General features: G+C 35.6%; 1 protein-coding gene across 1 annotated transcript; it reads right to left on the bottom strand.

Annotated features, from left to right (window-relative positions):
- Positions 1–11,345: 11,345 nt before the first annotated feature.
- On the bottom strand, positions 11,346–20,387 carry LOC113232623. The gene is made up of 2 exons (XM_026467393.1): positions 19,462–20,387; positions 11,346–11,358 (listed from the first exon to the last, which is right to left on the bottom strand). Exons 1-2 carry the CDS (start codon positions 20,385–20,387, stop codon positions 11,346–11,348), a joined length of 939 nt encoding a protein of 312 aa, XP_026323178.1.
- Between the last annotated feature and the right edge of the window lie 360 nt (positions 20,388–20,747).

Below are 20,747 nucleotides of genomic sequence, written 5' to 3'. Positions count from 1 at the left end.
GTTGTAAGAGTTCATGCAAAATGCATAAAGTAAAGAAAATTAAAAGATCTAGTGGAGGTGGTGAACCTTGGATATTAAGTCACATCATTCGATACAATCAGCGTTGCCAATGCCAATTGTTCAAAATCTCAAAAAATCATGGTTAATAATAATAATAATGTACACACTCAACATAGCCCCGCACTAGGGAAACCCTGTGTCGCGGGTGCCATGGACACACACGTAGACAACCACAAATTACACCCAAACTCACGATAGAAATAAATGTAGGTCATACAAATATTTCTCCCGACACCCGTCTTTTTCTAACAGTAACGATCAAACGAGCTATGCACCAGGAATTTATAGATTAAACAAAATGATAAAATATTAGAATCCCCACATTTTCCTCACATAGTGCCAATCCCCACAAAATCCCCAATCTCGTCGAAATTCCCCACAATTTGGGGAATTCCCCACAAATTGGCAATGCTTTAGTTTTACTTTAATTGCAATAATTGTAATTCGCGCTCGGGCCGGTATTTGTTTGTTGACAAATAAATAAACATTGTGAAGTAATTCCGTGCTGTGAAATGATAAAAACAATTGAAATGAGCGCGTAAACTACTGTACTTCAATGTTGTGTATGTGTATTGTGCCGTCTATCAATAGAATACAGTGAAATCATTGTGTGAAATGTGGTTGGCGTGAAGAAATAGCCTCAATTTTGTAATGAAAATTTTATTTCTTCCAACATAAGTTAGGTATGTCATTAAAATATTCCTTATAATTATATGATAGGAAATTTATCCACCTTTCTAGTCATATATAACACATTCCATATAATTATACAGAATAACGTTTTTTTGCGAAAAATAGGATTTTTTCAATTGTTTTTTGACCTAGTGTTTTGAAAAGTTTTTTATTGCATAATACGCTCACTATTCCTATAACTTTATAAAGGTTTTGTAATACTGTCAAAAGAAAAAATCGCTTAGAAACATCGCGTTTTGTAAACAATCATAAAAACTTAATAGGAGTGAAAGTTCTTCTACAAGATCAACTACACTAAAGCAAGTAAAAATAATCTTTTCGTATTCTAAAGTTTTTCTATAGATAAAGCTATAGACAAAAAGCTCCCAACTGTGTTTAGAAAAAAGCTTTAAATTCTTATCGGCATTTTTATTTTTAAAGAATGACTATGAAGTAGCCGAGAAACATTTGTTTTCTGTTTGAAAAGTAAATCTACGTTGAAATTAGCTTGAAGTAGCCTAGAACTTCTTGGTAATGGTTTGTTTTATGAGTTATTTTGTATATTTAAGCTTTCTATAAATATTTAAAACCGAAAATCGATATCTGTATCTTTATTAAGTTTATATTTTATGCATAATTATTTAAAATTTAGCGAGCGCATTACTTTCATGGCAGTTTTTACATCACTCTTCACAATGTATTTAAAGTCGCACGTCAATTTGCGCTTTCTAACCGATTAAACATTGCGCGAAAAAGTCAGAAATATTATATCTAATTTCGCCATGTTTGCAATTATGATAGTTTATATTTTGTAAGCCATTAAACTTGAAATCTATTAGTATTAAGAGAATTGCGTCTTATGTTTGTAACGCTTTAGTATTTTGGTTTTAAAATAGCATTACTAAGACAACTATCATAGACTATAAATTATCTAAAAACTGTCTACAAGACTAAATAAAAACTGTCTACATTCTACAAATGGTCTTGTAGCATTCAAGCATTGATGGGTTATTTGAGAAAAAAGATAAGAATCACTCTAAACACTACCTACAGATAGTTTATCAAAGCACTCTTGTGATCTACTAATAAAGTTGTGACCACTTTTACTTTAAATTATCAAGAATCCTTCTTTGAGATATCTTGAGGGAATTTGAACTCTTAAAGTATTCAATCGAATTGAATTCTATTAGATATCTTATAGTATATATTTAGATATGGGTGTGCTGCTTGGGATAGAACTTACATAGATCTAAAATTAAACTGAATAATTTTGGAAGTCATGGCAAGTAAAAATGCACTGGATCAGCATACATGAGATATCGCCTGCACTGAAATAATCGGAATTATTTAGTCCATAAACGGGTTCGCCTATTTTATGAACTTGAGTTCTTGGCCGGCCAACAGTATCAGTTTATTGCATACACACATAGCCCCACGCTAGGGAAAACCTGTGTCACGGGTGTCAAGGACACACACATAGATAATCACAAATTACACCCAAACTCACGAGATAAGCGAATTTAAGCCACATAAATATTTCTCCTAGCCTGGAAATCGATCCCGGGTCCTCTTACCGGAGAAAACTGGCTCTCTAATTGAAAATTCAAAATAATATTTTAGGCCTTGGGAGTGGTGAGATTCTAAAACAAATATCACAACCAATAATATTAATAATATGAATTTGAAGTGAGTAGCTAGAAATTGGCGTCAAGAAAAAGACTATGTTGTCCCTATTGTCCTTTCCACAACAAGCGTTATCCCCAATTATCTTCTTCATAGCTTCAAGTTATTAAGTTTTAAAGAAACCCTCTACATTACCTTGCAAAAAGCTGTACTTTAAAATGCATACTGAAATGTCAGAAAGTTCATGCACATAGAAGAAGACGAAATAGTCTCTTATTAAGATACACCCTCGACATAGATACGCACCATACTACATTAACTTGATTTCGGTAAATGTTAAAACCAGCCAACAGGCAGATAAAACAGGAAAAATAATGGTAATATTTTTCCCTTATTTAGAAACCATAAGTCAATTTGTTAGTAATACAAAAAAACTTACATACTATGTTTGTAAGCATTAATTGGCGAGACTCACCAGAACACTAATAAAATAACTAAGCATACTGAACATTTTCAGGATTCTCAGCCTCAGTCTTCGTAAGCACACGCCCATGCAAAAGCACACGCCCACGCACAAGCACACGTTAACGCACAGACTCAAGCACAAGCATACGCATAGGCACATGCCCAAGCAGACACAAACGCACAAGCTCGTGTACTCGACCAACCACACTTGAAGTAATAAATGTGGTGAATTATACAAGGAGGTATCAAGTACACGCCATGGAAATTTATGTAAAGACTGACAAGTTGGATTTTAACCCTCGCCATTTTCTTCTGACAGCATGGACATTAATATCATAAGTGAATCCTAGCGTCACCATTTCCGGCCCAAAAGTAATTTGTCAAGCTTTATATTTGCATAAACCGCGCGGACGTCAATGATTACAAAAATAATGGAAAATTATACTTAACAACATTTGGGGGTAATTGGAAAATTTTTTGTGAAAAGATGTTTCCTGAATGCTGTTTGAATTACGAAACACGCTGAAAGTATTTTTTCTGTCATTTTGAGAAACACACACGAAAATAAATGTCTCTTATTTTGTTCTAAGTTCTCAATAGTGTAATTTGCCTAGAACACAATTCGTAAGTAATTTTTTAATGAGATATTACACATGTCAATAAAATTTTAACAATTCATAATAAAAGTATTATTATGTATTATGGCCGTCTTTGTGTTCAAAAAACATGCATCAATTCCTGCCATGTCCTGTTATTATAAAATACAAGTTTGTGAAAGTATGGCATCATTATGGAAAAATAAATTATTTTTATTAATTATTTATAAATAATGAATTAATAATATCACTATGTAAAAATAATGTCAATAGGGAATGTTTAATGTTTGAATGTTTGTTTCATTTAATTTGACGGCCTCCGTGATCGAGTGGCTTGCACGCCGGTTTTCATGGTGTCACCATCTCTGAGGCCCCGGGTTCGATTCCTGGCCAGGTCAGCATAGAAACTACTTTTCTATATTGTCTCGGATCTAGGTGTTTGTGGTACCGTCGTTATTTCCGGTTTCCATAACACAAGTGCTTTAGCTACTTACTTTGGGATCAGAGCAACGATGTGACGTTGTCTAATGTACTTATAATATAAATATAAATAATAAAACTATTTAAATAATACTTATTATTTATTTATTATAAATTTAAGTTTATGTTTTATATATTTTTTATTTTCAAACATGAATAATAATAGTAATGCTTATTACGACTATGTTGCAGTCTACCAGAGTTCACGTTTAGCTAATGAAAAATTTGATTACCACATGATTACAATAAATGTTTTACTTACATAATTATACGCTTATACCGTTCATATGTACGTTTTTTTTGTACAAATGTAAGTGCGCATTTGAGGTAAATAATGCCTATTCACTCTCGCCTTGAAAAGGTCCAAGTTATAATGTTCAGGGAACAAGTCTGCAGGCAAGGAATTCCACTCCATAGCCGTTCGCCATACAAATATGGAAACATTTCGTGCGAGTCTTTGGAATATCCACAAAATAGGGGTGGAATCTAAGCCTGCGTCTAGTCCCCCGGTGATGGAAAGGGGAAGGCGGAATTAAATCGTGTAATTCCATCGCACACTCTCCGTGATATATCCTGTAAAATACCGATAAGCAGGCAACTTTACGGCGGTGTTCAAGGCTCTGCACCTTCGCCTCTACTAATTCCGAGTCACCTATAAGCCTCTTGCTACGCTTGTCAATTGAATCCAAGATGGGCAGTTGATATGTAACAGAGCCATCCCAAAAGTGGCAACTGTACTCCATACACGACCGGACTTGTACTTGATGCAGCTGAAGCAACTGTCCCGGTGTGAAGTATGTAATTATGATTAATGAAGTGTAGTAAGAGTTTAAAGTGATATTTATCTGCAGAAACACTTATAAATCCCCGAAAATACAGCGAGAAGAGCAATAAAGCGGCTGTAAGCGGTTCAAAGGTAAATACAACCTCAATCCGAGATTTACACAACTTCCATCTCGAACAAAGACTTTTTCCCCATTTCTTATCGGAGATGAGTCTTTCAACCTTTTGAAAAACGCTCTGTGAAATCTCCGAACTTGATATCGATAAATGATTACGTTCTGTGAAATCCCAACTTGAAACGACAAATGATTTAAAAAACTTCAGCTACTTTGTAATTAGCGTAGCTATATAAAGAACCACGGAAGAAAACAAAACAATGGAAGTGCAGTATGCCTCGATTACTATCAGAACCGATATCGCCAAAACTCACACATTCTTAATTTGAAACACTAGAAAATCTTGATATTGATTGGTCGTAGTTTTAAATTTAAAAGAAATAACTACTTCTGGATTGTTAATATAATTTAAGCTTTGCCCTGTTGTCATTTCGTTGAAAGTTCAATGCCATCAGTACCTATTATTGCAAGGTACGACGCGACGGTTTGATATTATATTGAAATTTCAATCAATGTGCTGCCATCTATCGGTTCATTACTGAACGACGACGAATTAGAGTTATTAATTATTTCTCTAAAAAAAAGCGACTATATTGCATGGCTTCACTTTTGTTTTTCGTAACAAAAAAATATTTTCGTAAACAGAAAATTTATTAAGATAAGACTTTCCGATGATATTCAATACACCATGGGTAGTATTTTTAGTGCAGCGATCATTTTTGCATTCCGAAACAGCACTATAAGGCACTTTCCAGGATTTTAGAGAATTTGCACGAAAGAAGGACACAAGCATACCATACAAAGCGGAAATGGTGGACTGAGCTCGAGTTAACTTTATCGCTTTCACTTGTGTAAGTATTGTATGTCGAAATAGTTTACTACGCATATCACAAAAGAAAGAGCTAGCCAATAGATTATTTGTCATATATTTGAATATTTTGAAAGAAAAGTTATGTTCTCATATAAAAACAAATTGTATTCGCTCATATCTGTCTATGTAAACATAAAAGAATATACGGGTTTTAGATCTTTTATCCTGGTTTTTCTTCACGTGATGGCGTTCTGTCTCAACAATGTTACGTGTTAGTCCAGGACAGTAAAACTAAGAATTATAAATGGATATTGAGGATACTGAAAATATTAAATGAATATCGAAATGTCAACTGTGAAATTTGAGCAACTTACTCCAGAAAACTATGAGATGTGGAAAATCTAAGTCGAAGCGATTCTTGTGAAGAATGTCGCCTGAGGCTATGTGAATGGAAGCCTTGCAAGACCTGCAAGGCTTCCATTCACCGGGAGAAGTATAGTTGAAGTTTGAGGGAATACACGCACAAGCATACACAAACGCACATGCTCAACCACGCGCACACGCACTTGCAGTAATGATTGTGGCGCATTATCTGAAGCTATCAAGTACTCCACACACCATATTTTCGAAGTAGTTGTACTACGTTCTGAGCGGTAGGAGTCTAGTTCGCGAACAGTTTGCTTTTCTATCGAGAACACGCCGGATTGAATCCCTGTGGCGGCAAGTAGCATTGACTTCGATTTGCACTTACTTCGTTTGCGAAGAAAACCACCGTGATGAAATCTGCAAATCGAAAAAGGTTTACAACTCTTGGAAAACATGTTGAGTCCCAACCCGCATTGGACCAGTCTCACGGATTTATTGCCTAAAATCTCTCGTTCTCGTCGTTGTCTCGTCTTGACGGCCTCCGTGGTCGAGTGGCTTGCACACCGGTTTTCATGGTGTCGCCATCTTTGAGGTCCCGGGTTCGATCCCCGGCCGGGTCGTGTAGAAAACTAACATTTCTATATTGCCTCGGGTCTGGGTGTTTGTGGTAACGTCGTTGTTTCTGATTTCCATAACACAAGTGCTTTAGCTACTTACTTTGGGATCAGAGCAACGAATGTGATATTGTCTAATATTTATTTGTTAGATTAAAAATTGTTAGTTTATCAATAAATTATTATGCAGAGTAATCTTTATATCGTATAAATTTATAAATCATATCCTTTGAACCTTCTTATAACGGACTAGTGCCCGGTATTGAAATACTCGTAAATAAATTGACGAAGGTGCAATATAATCAAGTGTTAAAAACCTATCTGTATATTATGAAAGCTACACATCTGACAAAGTCCGTAAAGAACCCGAGCTCTGCTTTATTAATATGGTTTTATTTTTAATTCGTGGTATTCTCCAATTAAACCCTATCTAGAAGCACGGTAGTGTAACTCTTACTTAGCTCTTTGGCTGTAGTTTATTTCATCTGACCGTCACTTGTACCATGGATTTAAGTCGTGAAAATTTTCGTACTATAATTTTCTACGACTTTAAGTGTAATTTAACAGCTCAGCAGAGCTTCGCTCGGCTTCAAACCGTTTTTGGCGAAAAAGCACCGTACAAGACGACTATTTATAGCTGGTTTGCAGAATTCAAACGCGTTCGTGTGAATCTCAGTGACAAATTTCGTGATGGGCGCCCGTCCACTGCTGTGAGAAACAAAAATATAGATCTGTGCGCCGTATGATCAAAACAGACATACCATGAGATTCGGGCATCTTTAGGCATAGGCACGAGTCAAATACAATCAATACTACACAAACATTTGGGTGTGAAAAAGCTGTGCTCTCGGTGGATCCCACACAATTTGACTGATGCTCAAAAAACGGATCGCGTCACTTGGCGCAATGTCATGCTTACCAGATTCAACGAAGGGGCCTCAAATTTGGTGTGGGACATAGTAACAGGTGACGGAACATGGATTTATACTTACGATTCCAAAACAAAGCAGCAATCGAGCGTATGGGTCTTTCGAGATGAGCCGAAACCAATAATAATAATAATAATAATAATAATAACGCACATACTCAACATAGCCCCGCACTAGGGAAACGTTGTGTCGCGGGTGCCATGGACACACACATAGACAACCACAAATTTACCAAACTCACGAGAGAAATAAATGTAAGCCATACAAATATTTCTCCCGGCCCGGGAATCGAACCTGGGGCCTCTGCGTGGCAGTCCGGCATGGTAACCGTTCGGCCACGGAGGCAGTTAATCGATAAAAAAAGGCAATCAAAGTGGCGCGCGTGCAAAGTGCCTCGAAGCGGATGATTGCTTCTTTTTTTTATAAAACTGGACATGTCGCTACTGTTGCTTTGAAGAATCGTTGTACCGTGAATAGTGATTAGCACACGACCATTTATTTGCCGGGATTTATTGACAAACTTCGTAAAAATAACCGTAAACGCCGTATCATCTTGCACCACGATAATGCCAGTTCTCACAAGGCTCGACAGACAAATGAATTTTTGGAGGTGAACAACGTTGACGTTATGAGCCATCCCGCGTGCAGTTCCGACCTGGCACCTTGTGACTTTTATTTATTTCCAAAAATTAAGAGTTACACGGTCAACGATTTTCATCACCTGAAGAGGCTGTCGAAGAGTATGAAAAATATATTGCAGAGATTGTCACGGAGGAGTAGCATAAATGTTTTCATAATTGGTTTATTCGTATGAAAAAGTGCATTAACACTAATTTGAGAAACAATAAATTCATTTGTAAGTATTTTTTTCTTATTCATTCCGGAAACTTACAGTGCGCCCCACGTCCATATTTGTTACGTGTACATAGCAGTTTGTTACAGTAAAACGCCTTTAAATAGGTTGTCAGTTTGTTATAACCTACTTGCCAATAGACTGGATGATACTGCAAATTTGTACTTTGTTACTAACGTTACGTACAATATTTAATGGTAGTAGGCACCGTTATGATTTTAATCACCTTTTCGACGAAGCCACGTACGCACTTGTTCGTGTATTTTATGAACTTGGCCCATTTTGCACATGCCTGTTTGAAATAAAAATAAATAAAATATATATTTTTTTTTACAATATTAAGTCGGGGGATGAACAAGACAGTTGCAGTTTCACTCAGAGCTTTAAATCGCAAAGAACTGAGGGGCACTGCCACTGCGCCCGTCGCCCTGAGACATAAGTTAACAAGTCTCATGTGTCAGTAACTTCACCAGCACCCTTACCCTTCAAAACTGGAACACAGTAATTACCTATTTTTGTAAGGTGGCGGTACTAACCTGGACGAACTCTATCACAAGGAGCTGTACTGCTACTAAAATTGTTATGTATTTATTTTTCATATTTTATACATATCGTAGGTGAGGTTTTCTATTAAGCAAGTTTATACTTGTGTTGGGAACGCCTCGTAACTTCCCTGAGCTTACATTGAGAACTTATAGTGAATCAAAGGGTTAGTTATAATAATTACTCGTATGAAAGAATGTTTCGTGTGTAGTAAGAGTTTAATGCACTGAGAATGTAAATATATATTTTATGTATATAAATACGTGTGAGTAGGCAAATGTTGTGTTGTGTATGCGTGAGTGCGTGCATGTGTTCGTGTGTGTGTATCATTTGCACCTTTTTTCATATTTGGTCTTTTCGATTCTTGAATGACCATGGTCTACAAGAAGAAAGAAATGGTACGTCGTGCGGGGAGACTTATTGATGAATATAATGTTATAAAAAGTTTGTAGTTTATACAATTGACAAAAAAGAGTTACGTAATAAGTTTAATATGGTACTAAGAACATATCCCTTTGGTACAATAAAGTCTCAAGTGTTATTACGTTAAAAGGCTTTTATCACATGAAAGGTATAAAATAAGTATGTGTAAAATGTTATAACTCTATTTAAGCATAAAAAGTTAACGAGTAATTTCGTTCGTAGAATCTTTGAAACTCTTTCCTGAAAAGTTGCCATTATTCGAAGGTGGCCTTATTACGAAGTTTGTTATTTTGTTTTTTTTTTATATGAGAACGTCTGTGCATTTTTATAGTCTATGGCACATCTACTAACGGACTCCATTACTTTTCTTTGTTAGAAACTTTTTTAATTTAGCATTCCAAGTCCTAGGTAAATAAGCATTGTGAATCATAAGCCCTTATAGACAGTATTTGCTATAACATAGGTATAACCGCCATTTGTACTTAGGTTTGTCTTTTTTTTTTAATTTTACGAAAAAACATTTCAAACTTCGTTCTAGTCTCACTGTGTTCTAGTTTGTACCCCCGGGGTAATTTCGTTATTCTGGTACAGTGAGTTTTTCATTCCGAGATTGGCGTGATTGTCTCCTACATTATTTTCATTGTTGTTATCATCTGTTTTGAATTCTCGCTTCTCTGAAGCGACACTCTACATAAATCGATCCGCCTCAGATTGAATAATCTAATACGCTAATGCGAACCTTAAAATTATTTTTATTAACGTTCCTTTTTGATTTTCGGTTCTGCCATGGCATAAGAAATAAATTTAGATATTTTTTTACATTTCAACTGGACACGTCTGTTGCATGCACAAAGGTGAGTTCAAACAATCACTTGATGGAAGACGGCCGAGGCAGATTGAAGAAGGAGAAGGCGGGTCACTTTTTTATTTACACCTCCGTCTCGCCTGATGGAAAGTAACGATGAGGTCGACGATTCATATGTATTCATTAACGCGTATTTTATTTAAATTTTTTTAACTATTACTATCTCATTATTTTTAAGTTATTATTTGTTCTTATTTTTATGTCAATCGACATTCTTTTCAATAATGAAATAGCGACGGCAAATATAAACGTATATAAATCTATAATATAAATATGCCTGTATATAGTTATATATTTAGTATAAATATATAGCAATGTGTTATGTAGTACGTTTTATGAATTTAGTTTAATAGTGTATACGGTTTCAGGTCCATTTACACACCGTTCAGTCGTAAAATCGTGGCAGACCAGCATGGTAACCGTTCGGCCACGGAGGTAGTAAAAGCCTTAAAAGTCTTTTAAGTTCGGAAAACTCGGAAGCTTTAAAAGTCTTTTGATTCCACGAAAGTTGTTTCTCAATTTTTACTCATTACTTCATATTAACTTATTTCCGTGTCCTGAGATTCTTGACGTTCTCATGTCTGTGCATTCTGGAGGCATCATTATTTGTAAAAACTAACTCGAGGGAATTTACACAGAAAATAAGATCACAAGTGTACTTATTTCGTACCAGGAAACATATGGTCCAAAGAAATATTTGTAAAACGGCCTTATTCAAAAATAGCGTTGTCGCTATGGCACCTTAAATATTCAATAAAATCCCAGACGCAATAAAGAATCTTGACAGCATGCGATTGAAGCATATATATATTAACAGAACAATGGATACAAGTCCTTCTGTAGAAATATTATAGTTAGTAAACAAAGAAAGTAATATTAAAAAAAAAACTTAGCTTAAATAACAGAACAAAAAATTATTTTTTTCTACAGTATTCACGATGAATTTAAATAAAACAAAATTGACAAGCGTTACTACAGCTTATAAGAATATTTATATGATACACACATAAAACAGATAAACGTTAACAGTTGGGTAACAATTTATTTATTAATATTATTAGATTTTTTTACATTTAATTATAGTTTCTTTTTTTTGACATTCTATTTTGGCTTATAGTGGAGATTCCATAAAATTATTATTTCCGTCTACACCACGTACCTGTAATAACAAATGCATAAATGAAATGAACTGGGTTACTCCTTTTCTGTTTCAAACGCAATACGGAATCACAGAGCAGTAGAATAACCCTCGCATAAAAACAAAATTCTTCGGGCATAAATAGAAAATACAATACAAAAATAGGAAGTTTTCGTAACGTGCCCATTTAGACCTTGCTGCTGTCACGTACCTGAAGGGTCCTTGGCAGACCCTTATTTACGCTTTACGTACTGCCCTCAAGGCTTACGTAAATCATAAGCGGATTTCACACTATTTGATATCGATACTGTAAAGATACTTTTGACCCTATCATTGTGGAGCTTTTTTATTTTTAACCGACTTAAAAAAGGAGGAGTTTCTCAATTCGACCGTAACTTTTTATATGTATGTTACGCGACAACTGCGTTTGTGAATCGATTTTGATGATTATTTTTATTTTGGAAAGAGGTTACCTCAGTATTGGTTCTATTTCAATTTGAAGAAAAAATTTCATCTCTAAGTGTGGCAAACTAGGAAGAATCCGGTTTCGCGCACTTCCCGGTAATCGATTTCAATAAAACTTGGCAAATAGATGTAATTCCATAAACTTTTGAGGTCGGTGTTTTTAGAGTTTTCTATTTGTATTTATTTATTATCACATGTACATACATAGTCAGGTGTTACAACTGTGTTACATTACGACTAGAGTGTAGTACATGACCCTGAATACGTTATAACAAGTGCAAGTCAAGATATTGAATATAATATAAGAAAATATAATTAAAGAAAATAAAAAATAAAAATTTTAGAATAGGAATTGAGTGACGTAAACAAAAAATGATACAATTTAAAATTCATGTAAAAATAAATTCTAAAACTAAAGCAAAAAACGTCATGGAGGAGGTCGAGAGAATAATAAAGTATTAATAAAATGTATTGTTTATTTGTTTATTTCTCCACAGACATACAATTTATACTTATTCTAAAGACTTTGCCAACCTTGGTATCAGGTTGTTAGCAAGACAACACTATTTTCAAATAAAATAATATGTATACCTCGTGAGGTCCGCTGGTTCGTTCCGTGGCTTAGTTGGCACAGCGTCTGGCACGGTTTGCTAGAAGACGTCGATTCGAATCGACAAATTATGCAAAGGTAGCGCTGGTTTTCAATGAGCCCTGAGATTATTGCCCAGAGCGTCCAAAGTGACGGGATGAACAAGTCGTGCGCCCGATGGTAAGCTACACGCCTGCCCATAACAATTGTAGTGCCACTCAGAGCTTTAAATCGCAAAGATCTGAGGAGCACTGCCACTACGCCCGTCAAACTAAAAAATGTAAAAAATGTCACGTAACTGCTTGGCGGCAGAAATTGTTAAGGTGACAGTACTTCCCAGGACGAACTCTTTCACAAGGAGTTCTAGTACTACTATAATAGATATTCGATGTCATAATAACAATAAATCTAGAACGAAAAATAGAATACAGATTAGGTATGTCACTACATTTTTTATATTACAACCCATTGATGTTTACAGATCTTTATATGACGTGTCATATTCCTTTGATACTAGTAACGTATCGGACTGTTTGAAAACAGTCTTATAGTCGTAAATAATAAAGATCAGAGGGAAAAATGTTTCATAGCTCTTGCTCCAGGTGTGGTTTCCGGGTTTGGAAATTAGAGCGAAACTCGGTTGTAGAAACGTAGATTCTATTGGGAATAAATAAGTGTTTTGGGGATTTTTTTTACCACTAAAGAATGTCTTTAATACACGGATGTTAAAATCTTTCAGTTGACACCTCTTATACTATATTTTTATTTTTTATTTATGCATTGAATTTAGGCAACTATGAGCTGTATAATATGTAGCTTAAAGACTAATATACATATAATATTAAAACTATATAACTAATCTGTAGGAATTGCCCATGTCGGTGACAGGCGGTGTTATCTGGTGTCAGATAACCGAACTCGGAATCGCCGATATACGACACCCCTAGGTCAAAACTCCTCCTCCATGAAGGTCGACTGTTGTTCGGTCGACACCCTCACCAAAAATGAATTGACGTTGTTGCTAAGGGACTCTAAACGCTCGACCCTCAGAATGTATTTGACTTTCATTCTGATATACCTACTCCACTCTCCTCAGATTTCTTGACATAATGCAGCCTATAAATTTATAAAATGCCAGACACCCAGACGTGTTTGTGGTACCGTCGTGGTTTTTTTCGATTTCCATAACACAAGTGCTTTAGCTAATTATTTTGGGATCAGAGCAATGTATGTGATGTTGTCTAATATAATATAATTATGTCTAATATGACCTCTAAAAAGCGGAACTCAGTAATACTGCTTGGCGGTTGAAATAGGTAAGATGGCAGTACTTTCTTGGACGAACTCTTTTAACTCTTTCAGAGGGAACTATGCTTACTGCTACTAAAATTCCTCCTAGACCTCAGAGATCTGCAGATCTCTGGGGATGCGCAGATATATTCGTCGGGATCCATAAACAAACACAATAAACTTGTGCTTTCAAAGCGACTTTTATTATTACAGATTTTTTATTAAGGTGTCTGGAAAATTTTTACTTGGCCTCTCTAAGCTTAACCTAAAGAAAGAACCATGTTCAGTGTTAACGAGTCTTTAATAAACTATTTTCATTAATTGTTTTGATTGGCATGGCGATCAAACAATGATCGTCAATCTGGAATAATAATAGAAACAGTACTGACATTATATATAGAAAAATATATTTATCCTACAAAAATAGTGTGTACGATTACTGGCAAATATCAAAAGTCCAGAAACTTGCCAACCGCATTTTAAAAAACTTGAAATCTTAACTCTTATTATATTTTCGAAACCTGTATATTTGTAAGAAAAAGTCCTCAGTTTTTTTACAAAGTTAATAGATCAAACACTACACTTTGAGACGCGATTTAAAAATAATTTAGTTTTACTGACAGGGTCAAAACTGAAAATACATAGCAGTAGCCCAAATTCAATGGCAATAAAAATTTATAATAAATTAAACGATCAATTAAAAATGAACAACGTGATAAAGTTTTTTTAACCGACCTCAAAAAAGGAGGAAGTTCTACAATTCGACTGTATGTTTTTTTTATGTATTTTACGCGATAACTACGGTATTTTTGTTGGTAAGAGGGTACCTCCATAGTGGTACCATGTAATTTTGAAGAAAATCATCCACCTCTGAGGGTGGCGGTTCACGCAGGACGATTCATTTTTATAAATACTGCCTAAATTTTATTATAAGGAGCAATTATTTCAATGGTTGATTTTGCTATTTTCCAATTCAAGGCGTTTTTCTCTCTCAATATACTTTGAGTAGTGAGAACAGATTTTTATCATCTCCTGTGTCAAGTCCAGTATAGTGGCGAACTAGGGGATGAATCCGGGTTTGCGCACTTTCCGGTAATCGATGTCAATAAAACATGGTAATTCTACGTACTTTTGAGGTCTGTTTTTTTATTACTCTGTACTGAGATTATTATAAAGTTCTAAAGAAATTTCTGGTAAATAAATGTCTCTACTCCTTGGAAGAAAATTTTAATGATTAGATATTATTGTATTTAATAAAGTAAATAGATTAATATTTAGACTGAATAATTATATTAAATTAAAACTTCGATCTGTCTGTCTCCAGACATTGCTACGCCCTTCAGGGTTTCATATGTTTGATATACATAGAATATTGCGTGTGAATTTAAATAAATAAATGTCTAATAATAACAATATATATACATATGTGTGTGTGTGTGTGTGTGTGTGTGTGTGTGTGTGTGTGTGTGTACACACATACACACGCCCACACTTAAAAACACACGTATACACAAACAATTACTAACCATACTAACACTAACACATATTATTTAAAATTATTCTATAATATGTAATAAAAAGTTAAGTTAAAATTATTGACCAGTCATCGTTTAACTCAGTTATTACAATTATTTCTCAGACATTATACATACATTATGCATGCATAACTTTATTAAAAGCACAATGCACATTTATAGAATTATTTTTAATTACAATAATAATCTCGTTTTTAATTTGGTTTTGTCATGATGTCTTGGAATTTTATTTTATTTTACTCTTGGTTTTAAATACTTAACTTTGTATGTTAAGTGCTTGGAACCATTATTTTAGTATTTTTATTTTATGTTATTATTTATTATAATCTATTTGTTATCTCCGTTTTTTTGTATTTTAAAAGATTCTATGTTAGTTATTATGACCTAATATCATTCGTGAACAGCCGAAGAACTGTTTCTTTCTTTTATAAACAATATTTTTCCTTTTTATTTTTGTTTTTTCTCCTTTGTAAATTTTACTTTAAACAGAAAAGTTAGTTAGCACAATTATCAATGTACGAGTACCTAATACCAAGTTGCAATTATATTTTCCAAGGGGTGGTGTCCTGGTCCTGAGATACAGACCTTGCGTCTAGCTTAGGCACCAGTCTCCCACGGTATAAGTATTGTTTTTATGTATTGTTCTTGATATTATTGTTATTATTTCCTATCGATACCTCCTAGAAACACTACGCCAACTCGTTTTTTGGCTTCTTTTTTTACTAATATTATGTCTTATTTATATAGTCTTATATATATATATATATATATATATATATATATATATATATATAGTCTTATTTGTTTACTAATATTATGCTCCTCAATTATGACAAAAAAATAAAGAAGCAAATTAGTTTTGAGATTTATAAAACGCCAAGTCGATGTATACAATAGATTCAGACGGTGGTATATAACGGTGTCCCCAATTGGGGCCATTGGGCGCATATGGGGTAGTTTATTAGTTTTTATCTTTAAGTAATTTTCAAGTAAATAATGACACAACTGGTATTTGGTAGCCACAATTATTACTATGGGCTTCAAAAAGCCATTGAAGCTGTAATGGACGAGAAAGACCATGATGTGTAGATAGATTCATGGGGCATTTCCCCTAGAACTAAGTGCGCTCACCAAAGTACTGTACTTATGTAACAAGATATAATCTACGGCATACTGGTTATCGAACAACTGAAACTGTCTGCAAACTAAGAAAAACTAAGAAATATCTACTAGTACCAGATTTGTAATACACATGAAGGAGTAAAACTGTGCCAATTTTGACTATCGATTTTACCCAATCAACCAAATTCTGTTCGTTCTATGGCTTGACAATAGTATTTGCACAATGAACTCTAATTACGACAATGTCCTTTCCCTGGAGAAAATAAAAAGATAAAGCGCTGTGAATAAACAGACAGTTAACGTGGGTAGGTATCCCGCGTGCTTTCAAATTTACCAGCAGGATAAATAAAGCTGATCAATTTTTTTTTGTATCGCACTGCCATTCGAGGCAAAAACCGATGGTGAGTTTTGTTCCGTTACAAGCTGGATCTAGCAGGAGCTAATACACGGCGTTTACACCTCCTGACCAATGACAACAAGCTAGATCAGCTACAGTTTTAACGGTTACATCACTTGTCACTATTTGAGACACAAACACTCAATGTTTACATCCAGCATCTTTGGAGCTAAATCTATAGTACACTGGTGTTGGTCACTACGGATAGAAGTTGGCTTAACAGTTACGATCTACAAATAGCTGTTGAGACACAAATAAGCGCGCTGGCAATATAAAAAGTGCATCAAGGTGTGCATCGACAAAATATTGGTACAAATTTTTTGACACTGCTTGAGTCCATTGTCCCCATTTGAGGACGGCATTTTTTTCATATAAAATAAAATAAAATCTTTTTATGTTCATAATTTTTTCACAAGCCGGTTATTTTCTAAGGTTCATAAAAAAATTACTTTTTTTAACGCTAATTTCTTTCGGGCATTAACCCGTTAACTTTTTTTTACTATCCTATTATATGTACTACTATACTATATACTATATATTTAAATATTAGGGGTTAAAGTATGAAATTGCCGTTTTATTGCAATAGGTTCTTTGAATTTTCATAGAATCTTCATGGTTTGAGGTTTTCGAATGAAACTTTTTTCAAATGGTTTCTGTGATTTTTTATTTTTTTTAAATTTGAAACATTTGAATATCGACTTTCAATTGTTTTTGTTATTCAATTTAGACAAGAAAGATGGATACTGCGTAAATTCGAGTGATTTTTTAATACGAGTTCCGACGCGGAACTAACGCGGCAGAAACAGCCCGCAATATCAATGCTGCGTTTGGAGAGGGGTCTACTAATGAACGCACCGTGCGATTTTGGTTTAAACGCTTTCGTGATGGAAATTTCGACTTAAAGAACGAGCCACGAGGAAGACCGCCCACACAGGTGAATAACGATGAATTAAGAGAGATAGTGGAAGCCGATCCTAGTCAAACTACCCAGGAATTAGCGGCATGGTTTAACGTTACCTTATCCACAATATTGACTCACTTGCGTCAAATCAATAAAATAAAAAAATACGAAAAATGGGTGCCTCATGATTTGACTGATCTGCAGAAAGAAACGCGTGTTGAAACTTGTGTTGCCTTGTTGAACCGGTACAGAAATGAAGGTATATTGGATCGAATTGTAACATGTGATGAAAAGTGGATTCTTTATGATAACCGGAAAAGAAAAATGCAATAGCTGACCCCAGGTCAAATGCCACAACAGTGTCCTAAAGCAAAACTTACCAATAAAAAGGTAATGGTAACTGTTTGGTGGTCTCAGCATGGTGTTATTCACTATAGTTTTCTCCGATCTGGTCAAGCAATAACGGCAGATGTCTATTGTGCCGAACTCCGAACCATGTTGACAAAACTAGCAGTAAAACAGCCCCGACTCATGAATCGATCTTCACCATTATTGCTCCACGACAACGCGAGACCTCACACAGCACGAGAAACCATTTTGACCCTTCAGGAACTGCAGTTAGAAACCATTCGTCATCCTCCGTATTCACCAGACCTTGCTCCAACGGACTACCATTTTTTTCGTGATTTGGACAATTATCTACGTGACAAGAAGTTTTCTTCCCAGGAGGCAGTACAAAATGCTTTCACACAGTTTGTGCAGTCTAGATCGTCGGAGTTCTATCGCAAAGGCATTAATAACCTTCCCATTAGATGGCAGCAATGTATAGATAATAATGGCAACTATTTTGATTAAATAAATTTGTTAAAAATTTAAAAAATAAACAATTTAGATTTTCAGTACAAATCGGCAATTTCATACTTTAACCCCTATTATAAATCGCCCTTGATTCTTTTTGTCAGCTACCAGTTTTTGTGAATCGTGTACATAAATCTTTTTACTGCATACCATGACGGATTCCCTTTTGAGCTCCAATTATTTTTCCATGACATAAAAACCTTGCTTGCGACGTATGATTATTTATTTTTATTTTCACCTGTATATTTGCATCTTCTAGTCATTAAATCATTCTGCCTTAATTAGAATGTAGTGGAATATGGCTGAAGCGACCCCTGACTCCGTGAAAAATACTGTGTGCTCATCTACTGTGTAACATGTATCAAATAATAGAACCGTATACATATTTTATAATAAATATATATATAGCTTTTAAGTTTCCTTTGTTCAATACACTTTGCACAATGATTTTTTTTTTGTGAAAAAGAAATATTCAAAAAGCTCTCTTGTAAAGTTACCAAAATGTCGCTTAAATCAAGTCGTGGCGCGCCGTCGATATTTTATAACTAATTTTGATATTTTCAAGATAAATGAAATAATTTTTTTTTTTTTTTTTTTTTATTTATTCATTTTTTTCAGGCAACTAAGGCCCATATAACAAATACCTTACAGACTAACATACATATTATTATTATTGATACATACCTTACAAACTAACATACATATAAAATAATATAAACTTATTAACTATTTACACGAATTACTATTCGGCGACGTGCGACGCAAACAAGTGTCATGTATCGTTCCTCTGAACCGCCGGAACATGACACCCTTCGGCCAAAACTCTACCTGCATGAAGGTCGACAGATGGACCGTTGGGACCCTCACCACAAACGAATTAAAGTTAACGTTGTGGCGAGACTCCAAACGTTCGACCCTCAGGGTGAATTGGGCTTTCAACCGGATATACTCCACTATATCCTCAGACTTCGTGGAGTAATGCAGTCGAGACAGGTACAACTGCGTCGTCGGTATGGCCGCACGAAGCAAGAAGTTCTGTCCCGTTGGAGCTGTGCCACATAGATTTCGGCTGGTGGGTTTCTTTCTTCTCTTCTCCACCTTTGTGAAGCCGTCCTCGTAGCACCTGTCGGTCTGCCTCTGAGATTTGGCACCTGCGATTCCAGAGACAGGCATTCGGGGTTTACTACCGCCCTTTGCAGTTTTCCGCAACTCGGGTTTTGAAGTCGCGGTTCCGCTGCTAATAGTCGCGGCAACAGCGGCGTATGCACACCCGGGCGATGACGTGCATACGGGTGACGTAACCTCCGAGGTGGAGGGGCGGGCAGGGGGGCACGGTGCATTGACAACAGCAATGACCGGCGACATACGAGCCGACTCAATACTGCCGACGGATGCTTTTCGCGCCCCGCGACGCGTGTTGACGTAGGAGACTGTCGGTGACCTACATACCGAAGCGGGGTTGCGTAACAACGCAACTTCGGCACGTAGCTCACTTATGGAGTTATCCGACGCCTCCAATTTTGACTGAACTTCAGCCAAACTCGACTTCAAGGACGTGATGTCCTTTAACAGCCTGGTGACGTCGACGTGGTCAAAGGTGACCGGAGGCAACTTGTGCAGCTCCTTCGCCACGAAAGTAGGCACGTCGTCCGGATCGGTATTCTTCAAGAATGCAGTAACATCCTGGACACTCTTCAAGCCTCCATCCCTCCGACGAGATGGCATCTGCTGCGCTTTGCCGCAGCTCTGGAACAGCAGCATCTTGCCACTGCAAATCTCATCTTCGTTGAAATTAGATTTGCAGATCTGCTCGATGCTGACTTCATCCATTGTGTCGATGGCATTCTGCACGAATGCCAGAAACTCATTGACAATGAGTTGTTGGGAACCCATTGTCACTTACGTACATGCAGCAGCCTAAGCCGCGCAAAAGCGCGAATTAAAATAATTCTCGCAAAGTAGTGCAGCGCGTCCGTTTCCGATCGCACATTGAACACGAGTGATTTAATACCTTGTATCAAACGAAATGTTAAGTACTTACATTGTTAATTTTATTCTACGATATATATTTGTTAGCGGCATATAACACGAAAGTTAGTTTTACTGCGTTCCTGAGTACATAACGATAACTATTCTAAATTTGCAAATGAGTAAATTTTTATCAAAGTATGTTAGTTAATGCACCATAAATTAGTCCAACTATCGACGTATGACATAGTTATTACGGTATTTTGTTCTGGTATAGAATTAATT

Source organism: Hyposmocoma kahamanoa, unplaced genomic scaffold (genome assembly GCF_003589595.1).
Source record: "Hyposmocoma kahamanoa isolate Upper Pololo Valley unplaced genomic scaffold, ASM358959v1 76, whole genome shotgun sequence".
NCBI classification, from domain to species: domain Eukaryota; kingdom Metazoa; phylum Arthropoda; class Insecta; order Lepidoptera; family Cosmopterigidae; genus Hyposmocoma; species Hyposmocoma kahamanoa.
Note: the sequence above shows the minus strand (reverse complement) of the source record. Positions and strands in the feature narration are given on the sequence as shown.

What these genes read in the sequence shown, in the direction of transcription:
- LOC113232623 (XM_026467393.1), bottom strand. Translation starts at nt 20,387, where the DNA reads ATGGGTTCCCAACAACTCATTGTCAATGAGTTTCTGGCATTCGTGCAG.